Genomic DNA, 20,948 nt, shown 5'->3' on the forward strand with positions numbered 1-20,948 from the left:
CATCACAGCTAACGTCGGACCAGAAAACAAAGCCACTTTAGATGCTCTTGCCTTGTTGTGACTTGGAGGGTTCAGGGGTTATTCGTTGTATGTTTTGGAGCACAACAACCCAATATTTTCTTTCACAGCCCAAACCAAAAGTGTGACAGTTGTCTTTTGGGAAGTCCAGAATTGTAAAATGCATTTTTGTCCATTGAAAATGGCTCAAACTTAAGGATGAATCTCCGGTGATCCAGTGAAGCTCCGAGCTTTGCAGATCAAACTCGTTCATTTAATTTGGCATCTAATTTACACCACAAATAATTTTCACCATTGTTGGCAGCTGAACATATTCCTCGACTTGACACCTTTTCTATTCCCATCCACACTTGAAGACCGTGTCAATGAATGGGCCTTCACAGAGTGCCAAAAACATTGCCATGCTGTCAGCATTCATTTAAATCCAAGTGGCAATGCACGTGACAGCAAAGCACTTTCTAACCTACATATCTGTTAGGAACGAGTGAAATCCTGGCATCAAGTCGGTGCTCCTTCAATTTAAACACTGCGCACAAAGTACATTAAGTATTCGCAATGCTGATTTAGATGCATCCTGCCACATCACCCACACTTGAAATGCATTTTCCAAAAGGCAGGGTTCTTGCAGCAACATTTGTGCATTGCTTCCCTAAGTGCACGTTCCAAATTAACTGCCATGAACGCCACATCCCTCTCCTTAGAAAAATATCGAGGTAATGCCGAGAGTCGTCAATAACCATGGATTCACACTGACCGTGCACGCGCTTCACATCACTTTCTGCTCACGGTGTTCGGATGATCTGAAACCACAGCCAAGCACACGGAAGACTCCAAGGAAAGAGGTTTAGCTGATCTTTGCCACATTTCCCGGCATCGTTCGTTTTCTTACTTGCTTCACGCGCACCGTTGCTAGGAGAGGAAATTGCCGGTGCTCTTTGCCCGATGATGATGATGATGATGATAATGGTGATCCCAGCAAGAATGCAGGTACCGCAAGGCATGTAGTAGTGCAGACCGAGTGCTATGCTCCAGCGCCCCATCGGCATTCTTCTGGCAGATGGGGAGGGTGGGGGAGCGAAAAGGCTGGACAGGCAGGGGTGGGAGAAAGGTTGGGAGGTGGTTGGTGCGAGGAGTAAGGTTTGGTGGTGGGTGTGGGGGGCGGATAGGGGAGTGATGGAAGATTGGAAGGGGTATAACAGAAGGGGCTGGAAGGAGGATGTCTCAGTGTTGCAGAGGAAATTAGCTTAACCCCTCTTCTTCTAGCCCCACACAAAATTACAAAATAGTGGAAAAGCTGCACATTTGTTGTTATGATGAATGATCCCATCTCCATCTTGTATTATTTGAGAATTTTATTCCTCCGGTTGGATTTTGTAACCGACAGTGAGATCAGAGGAAGAGAAGCACTCATGGCGCAGCAGGATGAAACTCATGCCGGGCACGTCCGGAGCTCTTCGCCCGCTTCTCCCAACAGTGGATCAGCGCGTCACAAAATTGAGCCGCACTCATTTGGTATTCTTTGTCTGCCAAGCAGTCAAAGCACAGTCCTATAACGCTTGGCCTGCATTAATATATATATATATATATATATATATATATATATATATATATATATATATATATATATATATATATGACACCGAATGGGTTAACTCTGAGCTTTGTGACAGAGCTCGGGGAACCCCCATCCAGGAGTGGTAGAAGCACTCCCTTTCACTGTGTCATATTGGGAGCAGCAACCTACTGGTGCAGCATTGTGTTGCATCTCGAATGTGCACCCATGGAGTGAAGGCAAGGTGCCATCATCCGCTGCACCATTAAAAGCCCTGTGTTGGATCAAAAGCTTTGAAAATATCATTATATAGAATTCTGTGGCTATTGCTTCGGCTTTTATCTTGGCGATCGCTCACAGTTCTTGCCTCTTTGGTGGAATGGTACAGTCTGGTTTATAATAGAGTTTGTGATTGTGATCAAGCTTACAGAAAGCAAGCAGAACAAAGCATAGTGTACATTTAAGAGGCTAATTTCAACTATTGGCCAACGATGGAATAGTGAGCAATTTGTGATGCTGTGAACGCTTCATGTTCAAGTACATCTGCATTACAAGGAGCATGGAATTGCACAACGCGAGAAGCTGCGGGTTCAGCCTACTATCCCCTAAAAGGAGGCAGCACTAGATTTAAACTTGTAACACTTCAGACCTCGGGCACTTTATCTACCTCTAGAGCTCGTGTAATAGGCTTTACCCACCGGTCGGTATGGGCTCCGCTGTGACACCTGGCATCATGGGAATTTGTGCGAACTTGAATCCGTTGATAGAAGTTTTTACACTGAAGTTGACACGTTTATTTTTATTCTATGTACACCGTGCACACATTGTTGGGAATTTAAGAGGAGAATGCGGTTAATTTTTAATGCAATTAAAACGAGGACAGTTGTGGGGTTTGGTGTCATGTGGGATAGGATTTCATGAGGTCAGACGGGGCCATGCAAAGGAAATGATGGTTCGTGGATAATGAAACGGTGAAAGGAAATGCTGCAGATTGGCGTGGAAGAAAAGAAAGGAAGCCAAGGCAACTGGAAAACAAAAGGAGGAGGCGATGGGGGTGGTGAATGACAACTCAGGGGTCACTCCGCTGTTTAACAAAACAGTCTGAGTCTTGGGAGTATCAGAGGAACCATAAATATTTTGGGTACTTTCGGTAGGTTGTGAATTGTTGTTTTCATACCAATAATTATCAGAGGACGTGATGGAACTTGATTGGATTTCTTTTGAAATATTTGCAAAACTATTTAGGAAATCTTTTCTGAAGTTATCCCCCAAATCTCCCACACGCACCCCTCTCCCCACCCATTTCCAATATTTCTTTCCAATACCTTTTTGCCATAAACAAGGAGTATGCTTGTAGTTATAATGTACACCTTGTACCTATCCATGGAGCACATGTCCACTGGCTTCCCCACGAAGAACAACACGGATTCTTCTTCTTCATTGTTCACATTCACTTGCGTGTGATGTGTGCGTTGCATTCATGATAACTGGCAGTGACTCCTTTAAATTCCCAGAGACGTGTGTTCATTGACCGAGCTGAACAATCACCTCTTAGCACCATGTTCTGTCATTTACCAAAGTGCTGAAAGTAATTGAAAACAACAATATAATTATTTTAATCATCCTCGGTAGTTTAAAGTCTGTTTTAGCTCCTGGGATAATTTTTTTAAATGCCTGAGCTCAAAAGTCTAACTTTTCTGGACAGTGCATGCCCACCTGGAGTTGATCCAGCAACATCGTTTCCCAGGATGTACAAGTGAAAAGGATGCATTACTGCGGAATGGAATCGCAGCGAGGCGTAGGTAAATTTTGTGACATAATGGAGACTTTGCATGATACACACTTAGGATGAAGCATGGAATTGCTGGAACCTTTTACTTTTTCAACTTTCATTGTGAAAAATTCTCACCGCTGAGGTTTCCTAAAGTAGAAAAGAGTTAAAAATACAGTCGAGAAGATGCGATCCGGCACAAGTTCGCACCATTTCTTCCTGTCATTGCCCACCATGCCAGAACGGGTTTTCAACATGAAAACACTGCAGCACTTTCCTTGTGTCGTGCCAAGAAAGGAGATTGTAAAAATAGCTCAGGTGATAGTTCGATGGTCGTATTTGGGTCATTGTGAAAACGCTGACTGCTTCCCTAAATCGTACAAAATCATTCCCAGGTGTGCTGTCTTTAAACGCATTTCCGTGAGACATTTTTACCTCTGCAACCGAAGGTGGATGGAGGTTATGTTTTCACCGTAGTCTGTTCGTTTCTGTGTTTGTTTATCGTTGAGCAGGATATATCAAAAAGGCTATCGACAGATTTGGACGAAACCTAGTGCACAGGTTGTGTCTGTGTCAAGGATGAATTGATTCGATTTGGGTGAAGATCCGGATCTGGATATGATTTTTTTTTTCTCAAGCTATTCTTCACCAAGAGATATAGGGCCAAAATGATATATATAGCATGATACGTCAAAAAGTTGTGGATGAGTTATGACAGACCTAGGTGGATGAGTTAGGTAAGTCACAGTAACATACAGTGCATTCAGAAAGTATTCAGACCCCTTCACCTTTTTCACATTTTGTTATGTTGCAGCCTTATGCTGAAATCGTTTGAATTCATTTTTTCCCTCATCAATCTTCACTCAATACCCAATAATGACAAAGAGAAAACAGGATTTTAGAAAGTTTTGCAAATTTATTAAAAAGAAAAAACTGAAATATCACATCGACATCAATATTCATACCCTTTGCTATGACACTTTCAATTGATCTCAGGTGCCTCCCATTTCTCTAGATCATCTTTGAGATGTTTGTACACCTTGATTGGAACCCACCTGTGGTAAATTCAATTGATTGCACCTGATTTGGAAAGGCACACACCTGTCTATATAAGGTCTCGCAGATGACAATGCATATCAGAGCAGAAACCAAGCCATGAGGTCGAAGGAACTGCCTGCAGAGCTCAGAGACAGGATTGTGTCGAGGCACAGATCTGGGGAAGCCTACTAAAAAATTTCTGCTGCATTGAAGGTTCCCAAGAGCACAGTGGCCTCCATAATTCTTAAATGGAAAAAGTTTGGAACAACCAGGACTCTTCCTAGAGCTGGCCGCCCAGCCAAACTGAGCAATCGGGGGAGAAGGGCCTTGGTAAGAGAGGTGACCAAGAACCCGATGGTCAATCTGGCTGAGCTCCAGAGATCCTGTGTGGAGATGGGAGAAACTTCCAGAAGGACAACCATCACTGCAACACTCCACCGATCTGGGCTATATGGCAGAGTGGCCAGACGGAAGCCTTTCCTCAGTGAAAGACACATGAAAGCCCCCTTGGAGTTTGCAAAAAAGCACCTAAAGGACTCTCAGACTGTGAGAAACAAGATCAAAAACAAGATGAGAACTGTTTGGCTTCCGTCTGGCCACTCTGCCATATAGCCCAGATCGGTGGAGTGTTGCAGTGATGGTTGTCCTTCTGGAAGTTTCTCCCATCTCCACACAGGATCTCTGGAGCTCAGCCAGATTGACCATCGGTTTCTTGGTCACCTCTCTTACCAAGGCCCTTCTCCCCCGATTGCTCAGTTTGGCCGGGCGGCCAGCTCTAGGAAGAGTCCTGGTTGTTCCAAACTTTTTCCATTTAAGAATTATGGAGGCCACTGTGCTCTTGGGAACCTTCAATGCAGCAGAAATTTTTTTGTAGGCTTCCCCAGATCTGTGCCTCGACACAATCCTGTCTCTGAGCTCTGGAGGCAGTTCCTTCGACCTCATGGCTTGGTTTTTGCTGTGATATGCATTGTCATCTGTGAGACCTTATATAGACAGGTGTGTGCCTTTCCAAATCATGTCCACTCAATTGAATTTACCACAAGTGGACTCCAATCAAGGTGGAGAAACATCTCAAAGATGATCAAGAGAAATGGGAGGCACCTGAGCTAAATTTCAAGAGTCATAGCAAAGGGTTTGAATACTTATGTCAATGTGATATTTCAGTTTTTTCTTTTTAATAAATTTGCAAAACTTTCTAAAATCCTGTTTTCTCTTTGTCATTATGGGGTATTGAGTGTAGATCGATGAGGGAAAAAATGAATTTAAACGATTTCAGCATGAGGCTGCAACATAAAGAAATGTGAAAAAAGTGAAGGGGTCTGAATACTTTCTGAATGCACTGTATACAGTGCCTTTAGAAAGTCTACACCCCCTTTCAAAAATTTCACCTTTTGTTACCTTATAGCCTGGAGTTGAAATGCATTAAATCAGACTTTTTTCACCTTTATTTACACATCGTAACGCACAACTTCAAACTGAAAAATAAATTCTACAAATTTCAGAAAATTAATTAAAAATACAAAATACTAGACTATCTTGGTTGGATAAGTATCCACCCCCCTGAGTTAATACTTGGTGGAAGCACCTTTGACAGCAATTACAGCTCTGAGTCTGTTGGGATAGGTCTCTACCAACTTTGCACACCTTGATTGGGTAATATTTTCCCATTATTCTGAACAAAACTGTTCAAGCTCAGTCAAGTTGCGTGAGGAGCGTTGATGGACAGCAATCTTCGTCATACCACAGATTTTCGATTGGGTTTAGGTCGGAGCTCAGACTGGGCCACTCAAGAAAATATATATTTTTGTTTCTTAGCCACTCCAGTGTAGCCTTGACTGTGTGCTTCGGGTTGTTGTCATGCTGATAGGTGAACTTCTGTCCCAATTTCAGCTTCCTTGGAGAGAGCAGCACGTTTTCCTCTAGGATGTTTCTGTATTTTGCTCCATCTATTTTCCTTTCTGTCCTGACAAGTGCCCCAGTCCCTGCTGATGAGAAACATCCCCATAACATGATGTTGCTGCCACCAGGCTTCACAGTAGGCACAGTGTTCTTTGGGTGATGTTCTGTGTTGGGTTTGCGCCAAACGTAAAGTTTTGCATTTAGGCCAAAAAGTTCCATCTTTTTTTCGTCAGCCCACAAAACTTTTTCCTCGTGGCTTCAGAATCTCCGGAGTGGTTTTTTGCATACCTCAAATGGGACTCAAGGTGGGCTTTTTTGAGTAATGGCTTCCTTCTTACCACCCTACTGTACAGGCCAGACTTGTGGAGTGCTTTGGATATTGTTGTCACATGCACACAGTGACCAGTCTTTGCCATAAAGGCCTGTATCTCTTTAAATTTGCCATTGGCCTCTTGGTGGCCTCTCTGATCAGTCTCCTCCTTGCTTGGTCATCCAGTTTGGAGGGACGGCTTGATCTAGTCAGGGTCTTGATGGTACCATACGCCATCCACTTCTTAATGATTGTCTTGACTGTGCTCCAAGGGATATTCAAGGCCTTTGAAATATTTTATACCCATCCCCTGATCTGTGCCTTTCACAACTATATCCCGGAGGTCTTTTGAAAGCTCATTGGTGCTCATGGTTGAGTCTTTGCTATGAAATGCACTACCCAGCGGAGGAAACCTACAGGAGCAGCTGATTTTATTTGGAAATAATCAGAATTACTACAATTTAACACTGGTGGAGGCCAATTAACCTGGTGTGTGATTTTGAAGGTTATTTGTTACACCTGAGATAATTTACAATTGCTGTTATAAGGGGGGTGGACACTTATCTGACCAAGATATTCTAGTTTTGTATTTTTAATTAATGTTCTGAATTTTGTAGAATTTGTTTTTCACTTGGAAGTTGTGGGTTACGATGTGTAAATAAAGGTGGAAAAAGTCTGAATTAATGCAACTTAATTCCAGGCTATAAGTGAACAAAAGATGAAAATTTTGAAAGGGGGTGTAGACTTTCTCTAGGCACTGTATATTATATATATATATATATATATATATATATATACAGTGGTACCTCGGCTTACGAGTTTAATCCGTTCCGTGACGGAGCTCGTAAGCCAAATCGCTCGTAAGTCAAAGCAAATTTTCCCATTCAAATGCATTGAAATGCTATTAATCCGTTCCAGCCTCAAAAAAAAAACACCAATTTTTTTTGTTAGGTGCTTTTAAATAACAAAAATGTACTTTATAAATAACAAATAATGTATAAACAAGCACGACCTCGTATATACTGTACATAATACAAGAGAATGTAAAGAAATAAACTGGACCTCTATCCATGAAGATATGGAGAAGTTGTTGTTTGTGTGGTTGAAGGAGAAGCAGCTCGCAGGAGATACCGTGACCGAGAGCATCATGTGTTTGAAAAGATTGAAACTCGGATATCGAGCACGGACCACGAGGTGTTTTTTCTTTTTTCTTAATCTCGGTTTCAGTGAACTTTTGCTCTGTGCTCACGTGTACTGTACCTGTACCTGTAATGGTACGTCAGAGGATGGCACCTGTTGTCATCATATTAAGTGCAAGATGTTCTGCATCGTAAGTTGGTACACCGTGGTCTTTCGGCGGTGTTTAAGCCGGCCGTCTTGGCTTCTGTCACCATTGGCATTGAGTCTTTCGATGTAGGTAGGTCGTTGTGTGCCGGTGCCTTGGCCGAATTCCTTCATTGCTGCATTGTTAGCTCACCTGGTTTTTTATACCACATCTTTGGTTATCGGACCAGCGAATGACGTCATCTCCAAAGTATGGCTTATTCTCACTTGTCTTGGACGATCTTCTACTTCTAGCCTTCCACCGTGCATTTGGTGTCCACTGTACTTACTGTACAGTGCCTGGTAAAATTGATGTAATGGGTTTTTGACCGTCAACGCCATGAACCGTCATGAACCGTCAACGCCATGAACCGCTAACACTCAAAAGCCCATTTATCGCGCCTTATAAAGCAAAACGCAAACCGAAAGCCATGCCTCTCAACTCAAGCGAGGCGTGCTTCCGTGGTCACGTGATCCACAGGTGTAGCTCATTATACCCGCACGCGCGACACGCTTTGGCGGTCACGTGACCAGCCACTCTGGAGGCGGGGATCCCCGCCGATGACGTCACCGGCTGGAGCAAGGAGATTCCTCGCTAATGTATTTCGACGATTGCGTGTTTTATATCCAAGCAGAGATGCTTTCACGGCAAGATAACCACGTGACCGGAACCGGAAGCCACAACCGGAAAATTCAAAAAAATAAATTTTTTGAGCTCGTACATCGGATCTCGGCTCGTATCCCAAAGCAACAAACCGCCCGAGCGACGGCTCGTATCCCGAAAAACTCGTACGTTGGGGCACTCGTAAGCCGAGGTACCACTGTATATATATATATATATACATACATACATACATACATACATACATACACACACACACACACACACACACACACACACACACACACACACACACATACACACATACACACATACACACATACACACATACACACATACACATACATATTGTTACGGGACCGTGGCGAGGATGTTGTTTGCCGAGCGGATGGCCGCCGCGCCCGAACAGTTACCCCGACTAACCCGATTCCTGAACGTTGGCCGAATCGCGCCACAGATATTCAATGGGGAAAAGACTAAAACGAAGGATGTAAAGAAGAAAGAAAGACAAAGGGTAAGAAATACCAATATAATTTATTTATATTTACACCCAAAAGTAACCAAGGAGAAGGAAGGATAATAAAATAATTTACAGAAGAAATCAGAGACACAGTGAAAATCGCTAGCTTATCTAAACAGGCTTAATTAATACCCTGGACAGAACAAACAAAGACGGACTCACACGGGGAATTGCAGAGTGGATTGGCTGGTGAATTTGAATTCGCTGATGAATTGCGAAAGATGATGGGAATAGAGCCTGTGATTGATGCTGTGAAGAGGAACAGGTTGAGATGGTTTGGTCATGTGTTGAGGAAGGATGAAAGTGACTGGTTGAGAAGAGTGATGGAAATGAATGTAGAAGGAAGCAGAGGACGGGGAAGACCGAGAAAGACTTAGCTAAAGATGGTGGAAGAAGAAATGCGGGCAAGAGGGTTAACAAGGAGAGATGCAGAAAATAGGGCAAAATGGAGAAGATTGTCATGGGGACCACAAGGCTAACCCCCGCTCTAGCAGGGAAAATGGCCTTTAAAATGCATGTTGTTTGTTGTATTGGCTGGAAGGAGGTGGGTGGCTGGAGGGGGAGGAAGGCACGGAGCTGGCTGGAGCTTGATCCCGCACGGGACGTCGGGCTGGACCTCGACGGCCGCCGATGCCACCGATCCTGTCGTGTGCGCGGGGTAATGGGTCGGAGCTGCTTGGTGGAGCCAACGCTGCTGGTGGGGGATCTGGCGTGACAGGTTCTCTCTCCCTCTCTCACAAACTCCAGGACTCTCTTTTGGCTTGTCTGTCTTCTGATCTCCTCCCTCCTCGACTCTCCTGGGGGCGTCTCCCGCGGGTTATATAAGCCTCACCCTTGACCCTTTTGCGAACCTCCCCCAAACGTTCTCTCTCCGCCCTCTAAAGCCAACCCCTCGTTCTGGGTTGGTCGGCAAGGGCTGGTTCACTCCTCCCCTCTATGACGAGGTGGAGACACGCCCTTCTTCCCCGACCTTACCTCGTGGCCAATGGTGGTTTTGGGGCGATTCGAGCTAGCCCCAGCCAAAGGGCAGCAATGGCGAATGAAGAAAACCACCCAAATGCAGTTGGCAATTGCAGCAAACCTGGCAAACCTGGCACTTTGAAGATGCCATGTCGGAGGGATCTACTTTATTTAATGCAGTGCAATGGAGTGTCAAATTAATGGAAGACAAATCCTTAGCCTAATACACAGAATAAGGAAATAACTGTCAACAAGGGGGAAATCTATTATTGGCTAACGTGAGTGCTTATGAACTAATTACGGGATGCACTTTGACCTTTATACACAGACTGGAGGCAGGAGGGTCCAGAATAAAGCAATAATAAAAAAAACACAATAAAAAACACAATCCTCATATCCACAACAATATATATATATACAGACTTGGCATTTAATATGGAATATTTTTTTTGTGGGGGTGAACTTACTTTTCAAGATGACTTAGAACCAAAAGTTCATTGGAATTATGTTGAAATTATTCTAGATTTTGTTAATGTGACCTTTAAAAGAAACAAAAACCACATTTGACATTTCGAAGCAAATAAATTGATCCTTGAAAGTGATGTAAACTGATATCGAACTCAATTCATGGACAGTACTGTGTTAAACTTCTGTGCGTTTTCCAGAAGTATCTCTTTATTTTGCACATTAGCCAAATTTTTTTTTAAAGAAAAACAAAAGTTAAATTACGACTGGGATTTCGGACAGTAAAATTACAGTTCAGTACTTCGTGTAACCCCCACGAGCATTCAGGAGAGCACGTACACATTGAGGCATGCTGTTCACGAGATTTGCCAAGGTTTGGACAGGAATCGCTTGCCATGCAGTGACAATAGCCTGCTGCAATTCACGCACAGAGGCAGGCTGCTGGTCCAAGTTGTCGATTTGACACGTTAATTCTGCCCACAAGTTCTCTATCGGATTAATATCCGGGGACATGGCAGGCCACTCCATATGCTCTACACCACGGTCAGCAAGAAAGTGTTGGATCATGCGAGCACGATGAGGCCGTGCATTGTCATCTTGGAAGACAAAGTTTCCTCGAAAGGCTGCACGAACAAATGGAAGCAATGTTTCTTCCAGAATGGCCCTGTGCTTGAACTGGTTCAGGTTTCCATTCAGATCAACCAGTTCAGTTTTGCCCCCTGCATGAAAAGCAGCGCAATGGTCACCCCACCACCTCCAGCTTGGACTCTTGGCACTATACAATCTTCGTTGTAGGCTTCATGCACTTGTCTGCGCACTCGGACGCGGCCATATTGACGATAGACCAGAAATCTAGACTTGTCACTGAAGATCACGTGATTCCAGTGTCCTGGCTGCCATTGACGGTGCTCTCTGGCCCACTGCAATCAGCGCTGGCGATGTTGTCTGGTCAGACGTGGCTTTCTCAGGGGACGCCTGGCACGATAGCCTGCTTGAACCAGTCGTTGGTTGACTAGCCTTCTGGATACAGGCACATTTGTCAGTTGCTGCCACTCAGCCCTAAGCCGATTAGCTGACTTGGCCCGGCCATTGCGGACTAACCGGTGCAGCTGGCGATCATCCCTCCTTGTGGTTCTGCGGGGACGTCCTGGCCTCGGTATTGGAGTCGGGACACCCCTCTGAGCATTTCGTTTCAGGATCTTTGACACCTGACCTTGAGTGATGCCATACTGCCGAGCAATAGCACGCTGTTTCATGCCGTAATTTCTTAAAGCCACCACTCCATGACAAAAAGCATTGTCGAGTTGACGGACCATCTCCAGAGGAAGCGGCAATAACTTTTGGAGACGTGCAGCAGTTGTTTTCCACTAATACAGAATGCAACAACCCTTGTATACCCGACTGTGAAGCCAATCATCAAATGCACCTGTCCGTACATTTTGCCACGCCACCTGTGATATAATCCTGTTGTTGACTTCTTGCTGCGACAGACAATCAGTGACATGGTTCTTTCAACAAATAAATCACCAAAGTGTAAAAGAAACTCACCAGATTGATATACTGAGTTAAGAAAGTAAACCTGTCAAGAAAAAAAAAAAAATTCCATATTAAATGCCAAGTCTGTATATATATATATTTATATATATATGTGTGTGTGTGTGTGTGTGTGTGTGTGTGTGTGTGTGTGTGTTTGTGTGTGTGTGTGTGTGTGTGTGTGTGTGTGTGTGTGTGTGTGTGTATGTATGTGTGTGTACTTGTGGAATGCTACTACTTTCATGACACTAATTAATTCCATCTTCTTGTGGGTTCAGCTATACAACATTTTCCTCTCCACACCTCTCTATCCAGAGCATACGATGTGCAACCCAAATTCTTTAATTTATCTGTCTACAATGTCTTTCCACCTTATTTTTAAAAGTCTGTCGTTCTCCTCTTGAAAACTACATCCATTGCAAAGACCTTCCTGACAACATCTCCTCCTCCGAAACGCTAATGTCTCTTGTAGATGTCCTCGTTCCTCTTCCTTTCCTTCAGACAGATTCCCCATCAGCCTCTCTCAGCATCCACATCTCCATCCTCTCCAACAATCTCTCCTCTATCTTTGTGAAGGTTTAAGTCTCTGATTCATACAAGTGACCTGGTCTTATTACCATTTTCTAAATCTCTTCCCTTGACCTTGGTATTTTACAAGGAAATGAAAGGAACTTCAATGCAGATAGTCGGAGGCCTTTGGGCACATCAAGCCTTTGACACCCAAGAAACATTCCTCTCTTTACTTCTCCCTTTCTCTCCTCTTCCTACTCTCATCCTTTGCAATTGTAACACCACTCCTGCACGCCACACTTCCAAAGAGCAAACCAGGTATTTTAATTTCCCACCTGCTTTAACTCTCTGCGTGTCTTGTGCCAAATATTCATATCCTGTTTTCCCTCTCACCTGTTCACTACTCTAGGCTGGCAGGATGGCCTAGAGATATGCACACTCGACCCTGAGCTGTGCAGCCTGGTTTCAAATCTCGGCAATGCTATAAACTGTCACCTTGGTGGTTTACCTGGGTGAGGCAACAATGTGTACCGATCGGATGGGCATTAAACTGTTCATCCTGCCTGCCGGCATTAGTTGTGGACGTTAAAAATCCCACAGTGTCCTTTGCGAAGAATACGGGAGCTATTTACAGCACCCGAGCCAAGTTCCAAATCTAATAATATCTAATATACTCTAATATACAGGGGGGGGCACTGCATCAGCAGCATTGCCACGCCCCTGTGAGAACTGACGCTGACCCGCAGTCATGTGCTGCATATGAGTGACGATGACCATTAACATCTGGTTTTTTTTTCCTCCATGTACCTTCAGTCCCGTACTTTCCAAACTTTCCTACCAAGGAACCACTGCATCCTGAAATCCACACAGTCTAACATCACCACCAAATCATCTGCAAACATTTCTCAAGATAATCATCTTGCTGTCTCACTCAACACATCCATCACCACTATAAACGGAAAAGGACAAAGAACTGACCCTTGGTGTAAACCTATGTTTGTCTCCAATGCCTCTGAGCAACCATTTCAAGTTATGATTGATGTCAGGGCCTCCTCGTAATCACTTCAACTGTCCTTACACGTTTTTAAACTACCTCTTATTCTTCAGACACCAATGCACCACCTTCTTTGGGCCCCTATCATGTCTTTTCTCCAGATATGTAAATGCACAAAACAACTTGCTGTTCCCTTCTGAAAACGTCAACCATCTCTGCTTAAGAGTGAAGATAGGATTTGTGGTTCCCCTACCTGGTATAAACCCAGACTCAATTCCTGCCAACTCTCTCAGCCAATCATTCACCACCCTCTCTGATACTTTGAACACTTGCTCCATTATCTTGATCTTGTGACATTCCCACACTCCATAACATTCCCTTTATTCTTGGAAATAGCCATTTAGTAACTCTCCTGTGAATTTCTCTTTATTATTCTTTCTTTTCTTTTCTTTTTTTCCTTTTTTTTCTTTTTTTTTCTCTTTTCTTTTTCTTTTCCACAATTTTTTTCTTTTATTTCTCTCTTCAATCCCACTCCTCCCTCCAGGTCTTTAAAACAGCTGTTCACCACCATCTGTTATCTTTCCCGATCCAAAACTTGATCTTTTCTACCCCCGTTTATTCACCCCAGATCCACTTTTTTGAAATACCAACTTCTTTCCTGGAAGTCTTTGCAGTGTCCACTGTCCATGTGTTTTATACCTCTTCCACCACCCCCACCCCCCCTTCCCAAGCCCCCTCCCCCCAAGCCCTCTCCCTCCCATAGATCTCCCGATGTCCCTGTTCTCTACTGTTGTGTGCTTCCCTCTGTCTCCACATCTTGTCTCCCGCTCCCTTTTTATGTTTTTTTATCTTGCCAAAACGAAGTTTTTGCAAGATGTATCAGTCAGCTTGTATGTTTGTTTGTTTGTTATCTTGCCAAAACGAAGTTTTTGCAAGATGTATCAGTCAGCTTGTATGTTTGTTTGTTTGTTTGTTTTTTTGTTTTTTTGTTTTTTTGTTTGTGGTTAATCATTTTTTTTTCACGTTTAGATCACTCTGTAGACCACAGTTATTATTGGAAACTCCTGTAACTTCGCATATCAGAGTCCTATAGAGATACCCTTCAGCACACAAAATTTTGAAGGTCAAGGTCAAAGGTCAAGGTCACTTTGCGGTCAATCATGGAGGTCAACGAAACCCTTATTTTTTGAGTAACTTTGATCGGATCGTCTCCAAACTTCATGGGAATCTAGTATATGGTCCGGCGCTCAGCTGATTAGTTTTTGGTGGCGATCGGCCTTGACCTTCATGGTTAGCGCTGGAGGTCGAAAATTATTGACCCCAAGGTCAAATTACGAAACCCTTATTTTTTGAGTAACTTTGATCTTATGATCTCCAAACTTGGTGGGTATATAGGGTGTGGTATGGCGCTCAGTTGATTAGTTTTTGGTGTCGATCGGCTTGACCTTCAAGGTCATTTTGAAGGTCATTCAATTTTGACCAAAAGGTAAAATTTTCAAGTTTCAGTTACCATATCGAGTAGTACCTCAAATTGAAGCCCTTGTTGAGTGCTTTCCAAACATATAACTAGTTTGACAATGTGACGTCATTTGACGGCGTTATGACGAAAAAACTGCACTTTTCATGTATATTGTATTGCTTTAGTTCGCATTGTTTAGGTCACTCTGTAGAGCACAGTTCCCTTTGGAAACTCTTGTAAGTTCGCATATCAGAGTCTTTTAGAGATACCCTTTAGCACACAAAATTATGAAGGTCAAGGTCAAAGGTCAAGGTCACTTTGCGGCCAATCATGGAGGTCGACGAAACACTAATTGTTTGAGTAACTTTGATCGGATCGTCTCCAAACTTCATGGGAATCTAGTATATGGTCCGGCGCTCAGCTGATTAGTTTTTGGTGGCGATCGGCCTTGACCTTCATGGTTAGCGCTGGAGGTCGAAAATTATTGACCCCAAGGTCAAATTTTGAAATCGTAGGTACCATATCGAGTAATACCTCATATGAATGCCCTTGATGAGTGCTTCCCAGATCTGTAAACAGTTTGACGCTATGACGTCATTTGATGACGTCATGACGAAAAAACGGAATTTTCATGAAAAAATTATTTCCTCAGTTCTCATCAAAATCTTTCAATATTTCATGTGCGTTGGTCATGAAGACATACTATTCACCATACGAAATTATTAAGGTCAAGGTCAAAGGTCAAGGTCACTTGGCAAGATACGGTTCACCCTGTGGGTGACATATGTTTATTATCTTGCCAAAACGAAGTTTTTGCAAGATGTATCAGTCAGCTTGTATGTTTGTCTGTTTGTCTGTTTGTTATCTTGCCAAAACGAAGTTTTTGCAAGATGTATCAGTCAGCTTGTATGTTTGTTTGTTTGTTTGTTTGTTTTTATCTTGCCAAAACGAAGTTTTTGCAAGATGTATTAGTCAGCTTGTATGTTTGTCTGTTTGTCTGTTTGTTTGTTTTTTTGTTTGTGGTTAATCATTTTTTTTTCACGTTTAGATCACTCTGTAGACCACAGTTATTATTGGAAACTCCTGTAACTTCGCATATCAGAGTCCTATAGAGATACCCTTCAGCACACAAAATTTTGAAGGTCAAGGTCAAAGGTCAAGGTCACTTTGTGGTCAATCATGGAGGTCAACGAAACCCTTATTTTTTGAGTAACTTTGATCGGATCGTCTCCAAACTTCATGGGAATCTAGTATATGGTCCGGCGCTCAGCTGATTAGTTTTTGGTGGCGATCGGCCTTGACCTTCATGGTTAGCGCTGGAGGTCGAAAATTATTGACCCCAAGGTCAAATTACGAAACCCTTATTTTTTGAGTAACTTTGATCTTATGATCTCCAAACTTGGTGGGTATATAGGGTGTGGTATGGCGCTCAGTTGATTAGTTTTTGGTGTCGATCGGCCTTGACCTTCAAGGTCATTTTGAAGGTCATTCAATTTTGACCAAAAGGTAAAATTTTCAAGTTTCAGTTACCATATCGAGTAGTACCTCAAATTGAAGCCCTTGTTGAGTGCTTTCCAAACATATAACTAGTTTGACAATGTGACGTCATTTGACGGCGTTATGACGAAAAAACTGCACTTTTCATGTATATTGTATTGCTTTAGTTCGCATTGTTTAGGTCACTCTGTAGAGCACAGTTCCCTTTGGAAACTCTTGTAAGTTCGCATATCAGAGTCTTTTAGAGATACCCTTTAGCACACAAAATTATGAAGGTCAAGGTCAAAGGTCAAGGTCACTTTGCGGCCAATCATGGAGGTCGACGAAACACTAATTGTTTGAGTAACTTTGATCGGATCGTCTCCAAACTTCATGGGAATCTAGTATATGGTCCGGCGCTCAGCTGATTAGTTTTTGGTGGCGATCGGCCTTGACCTTCATGGTTAGCGCTGGAGGTCGAAAATTATTGACCCCAAGGTCAAATTTTGAAATCGTAGGTACCATATCGAGTAATACCTCATATGAATGCCCTTGATGAGTGCTTCCCAGATCTGTAAACAGTTTGACGCTATGACGTCATTTGATGACGTCATGACGAAAAAACGGAATTTTCATGAAAAAATTATTTCCTCAGTTCTCATCAAAATCTTTCAATATTTCATGTGCGTTGGTCATGAAGACATACTATTCACCATACGAAATTATTAAGGTCAAGGTCAAAGGTCAAGGTCACTTGGCAAGATACGGTTCACCCTGTGGGTGACATATGTTTATTATCTTGCCAAAACGAAGTTTTTGCAAGATGTATCAGTCAGCTTGTATGTTTGTCTGTTTGTCTGTTTGTTATCTTGCCAAAACGAAGTTTTTGCAAGATGTATCAGTCAGCTTGTATGTTTGTTTGTTTGTTTGTTTGTTTTTATCTTGCCAAAACGAAGTTTTTGCAAGATGTATTAGTCAGCTTGTATGTTTGTCTGTTTGTCTGTTTGTTTGTTTTTTTGTTTGTGGTTAATCATTTTTTTTTCACGTTTAGATCACTCTGTAGACCACAGTTATTATTGGAAACTCCTGTAACTTCGCATATCAGAGTCCTATAGAGATACCCTTCAGCACACAAAATTTTGAAGGTCAAGGTCAAAGGTCAAGGTCACTTTGTGGTCAATCATGGAGGTCAACGAAACCCTTATTTTTTGAGTAACTTTGATCGGATCGTCTCCAAACTTCATGGGAATCTAGTATATGGTCCGGCGCTCAGCTGATTAGTTTTTGGTGGCGATCGGCCTTGACCTTCATGGTTAGCGCTGGAGGTCGAAAATTATTGACCCCAAGGTCAAATTTTGAAATCGTAGGTACCATATCGAGTAATACCTCATATGAATGCCCTTGATGAGTGCTTCCCAGATCTGTAAACAGTTTGACGCTATGACGTCATTTGATGACGTCATGACGAAAAAACGGAATTTTCACATTTTGGCAAGATACGGTTCACCCTGTGGGTGACATATGTTCATTTTGTTTGTTTTTTTGTTTGTGGTTAATCATTTTTTTTTCACGTTTAGATCACTCTGTAGACCACAGTTATTATTGGAAACTCCTGTAACTTCGCAGATCAGAGTCCTATAGAGATACCCTTCAGCACACAAAATTTTGAAGGTCAAAGGTCAAGGTCACTTTGCGGTCAATCATGGAGGTCAACGAAACCCTTATTTTTTGAGTAACTTTGATCTTATGATCTCCAATCTTGGTGGGTATATAGGGTGTGGTATGGCGCTCAGCTGATTAGTTTTTGGTGTCGATCGGCCTTGACCTTCAAGGTCATTTTGAAGGTCATTCAATTTTGACCAAAAGGTAAAATTTTCAAGTTTCAGTTACCATATCGAGTAGTACCTCAAATTGAAGCCCTTGTTGAGTGCTTTCCAAACATATAACTAGTTTGACAATGTGACGTCATTTGACGGCGTTATGACGAAAAAACTGCACTTTTCATGTATATTGTATTGCTTTAGTTCGCATTGTTTAGGTCACTCTGTAGAGCACAGTTCCCTTTGGAAACTCTTGTAAGTTCGCAAATCAGAGTCTTTTAGAGATACCCTTTAGCACACAAAATTTTGAAGGTCAAGGTCAAAGGTCAAGGTCACTTTGCGGTCAATCATGGAGGTCAACGAAACCCTTATTTTTTGAGTAACTTTGATCTTATGATCTCCAAACTTGGTGGGTATATAGGGTGTGGTATGGCGCTCAGCTGAATAGTTTTTGGTGTCGATCGGCCTTGACCTTCAAGGTCATTTTGAAGGTCATTCAATTTTGACCAAAAGGTAAAATTTTCAAGTTTCAGTTACCATATCGAGTAGTACCTCAAATTGAAGCCCTTGTTGAGTGCTTTCCAAACATATAACTAGTTTGACAATGTGACGTCATTTGACGGCGTTATGACGAAAAAACTGCACTTTTCATGTATATTGTATTGCTTTAGTTCGCATTGTTTAGGTCACTCTGTAGAGCACAGTTCCCTTTGGAAACTCTTGTAAGTTCGCATATCAGAGTCTTTTAGAGATACCCTTTAGCACACAAAATTATGAAGGTCAAGGTCAAAGGTCAAGGTCACTTTGCGGCCAATCATGGAGGTCGACGAAACACTAATTTTTTGAGTAACTTTGATCGGATCGTCTCCAAACTTCATGGGAATCTAGTATATGGTCCGGCGCTCAGCTGATTAGTTTTTGGTGGCGATCGGCCTTGACCTTCATGGTTAGCGCTGGAGGTCGAAATTATTGACCCCAAGGTCAAATTTTGAAATCGTAGGTACCATATCGAGTAATACCTCATATGAATGCCCTTGATGAGTGCTTCCCAGATCTGTAAACAGTTTGACGCTATGACGTCATTTGATGACGTCATGACGAAAAAACGGAATTTTCATGAAAAAATTATTTCCTCAGTTCTCATCAAAATCTTTCAATATTTCATGTGCGTTGGTCATGAAGACATACTATTCACCATACGAAATTATTAAGGTCAAGGTCAATGGCAAGATACGGTTCACCCTGTGGGTGACATATGTTCTTTATGTGTCCGTTTGTTTTTTTGTGATTAATTTTAGCTCTTACACGAGCCTCGACCTTGTATTAAAAAAAAAAAAAAATCCTTTGGTATCCTCTCCTCCTCCAGATACTATTTTATCCTTTACCTGCTTTTAGCCACCTTATTTAGCAAAACATATTTTCAACCACTTCCCAATAAAACTTCTCATACTGTCCTTTATCCGCATTTTGCCGAGCATCTGTCACTACTTTCTTGCCTTGTTTTTTTTCCTCCTCCACCTTAACTTATATATGCCTGTTATGTTGCTCTTCTTTAAAGGATACCCCAAATGCTCCGATCACCTTAATGCTAATCTATCCCTTAATACCCTACAAAATAGATATGATGCGCCTTCTTCCGATTTACGATTTATAAAGTTGGTAATTTTGGGATTAAAAGTCGAAACCTTTTTTCTTTTCTTCACGATTAAGCGTGACGTCACACTCCGCAGTTGACCGCCAAATCCGTACAATGTACGGGTCACATTTAACTCAAAGGCAAATAATTTTGGAACTTGTACAAATAGCCGTCATGTCCATCCATCATGTCCGTGCTGTCGTGCCGCGTCCGTGCCATTTTGTTGACGTGTTGTATTTCTTCTGGAGTATTATTACTGATTTATCAATTCATACAAAATCGCTGATAAATTATATCATTTGAATGGAAAAAAACAAAACCTACCAATCTGTAGTGAACATGCGACCGGCGTTTCATATTCACAAACTCCTCCATTGTTGCCATCTTTGTCTGAATCACTCGCATAAGGCTTGAAACAATACAACTCCATAATTCCCCCAAAAGCGTTTCCATCTCCAATTTTGTCTCCAATACTTTCTTCAAAATCCCACTGATCAGTGTCAACATACTGAGAACCTTCAGAGTTGCTAATGACAGTGGAATCATTTTTGGAATCCGAGCTCGAAATACACGGTTCTCTATGTAAACCGCCATTGTGATCAAGTGCAATTGAAAATTGCATCCGATAGTCTGTTGAGCATTTCACATACTCAGCTCGTCCGGCACTCGTCACTCTGTGCACCTGGTTCAGTTCCATCAGGCCGCTCCCTCCCTCTTGTCTCAGCTTCAGTGTGTGTGTGTTACCCACGTCACATGCTCTGTCCATTTTCAAATCCTCCTCTCCCTCCTTTTCCCATTGAATCCATCACCAAACTCAACTGATATCCGGTATCCGGTGGTATTAATTTCGCTTTTTCATTCTCTTCCACAGTATAGTCATTGCGGTTCTCCACATTACTATTGTGTGGTGTTGAGTTGCTGAACGATACAGGCCTTAGGGGTGGACGTGTCTTTTCATACATCTATCATATCTTTCGCACTTGACAAGCCTCCAAAAACTTATTTGGAGATCCTTGGGATTAAGAACAATATCCTGGTCTCC

The 20,948-nt window shown here is 42.5% G+C and overlaps 2 protein-coding genes across 2 annotated transcripts in view; one reads left to right on the forward strand and one right to left on the reverse strand.

Moving 5' to 3' along the window:
• The window catches only part of LOC137423878 (uncharacterized), a 46,483-nt gene extending 45,442 nt beyond the window's left edge, over positions 1–1,041 (reverse strand). The window contains exon 1 of the mRNA XM_078773720.1: positions 908–1,041. Within this exon, the coding sequence (XP_078629846.1) occupies positions 908–1,019 (112 nt within the window). The 5' untranslated portion in view covers positions 1,020–1,041. The remainder of the gene's footprint in view (positions 1–907) is intronic.
• The window catches only part of LOC137423806 (dedicator of cytokinesis protein 1), a 968,048-nt gene that overhangs the window by 427,246 nt on the left and 519,854 nt on the right, over positions 1–20,948 (forward strand). The window lies entirely within an intron of this gene.

The sequence above is a fragment of the Myxine glutinosa genome, chromosome 3 (assembly GCF_964187855.1).
Source record: "Myxine glutinosa chromosome 3, kmMyxGlut1.1, whole genome shotgun sequence".
Taxonomy (NCBI): domain Eukaryota; kingdom Metazoa; phylum Chordata; class Myxini; order Myxiniformes; family Myxinidae; genus Myxine; species Myxine glutinosa.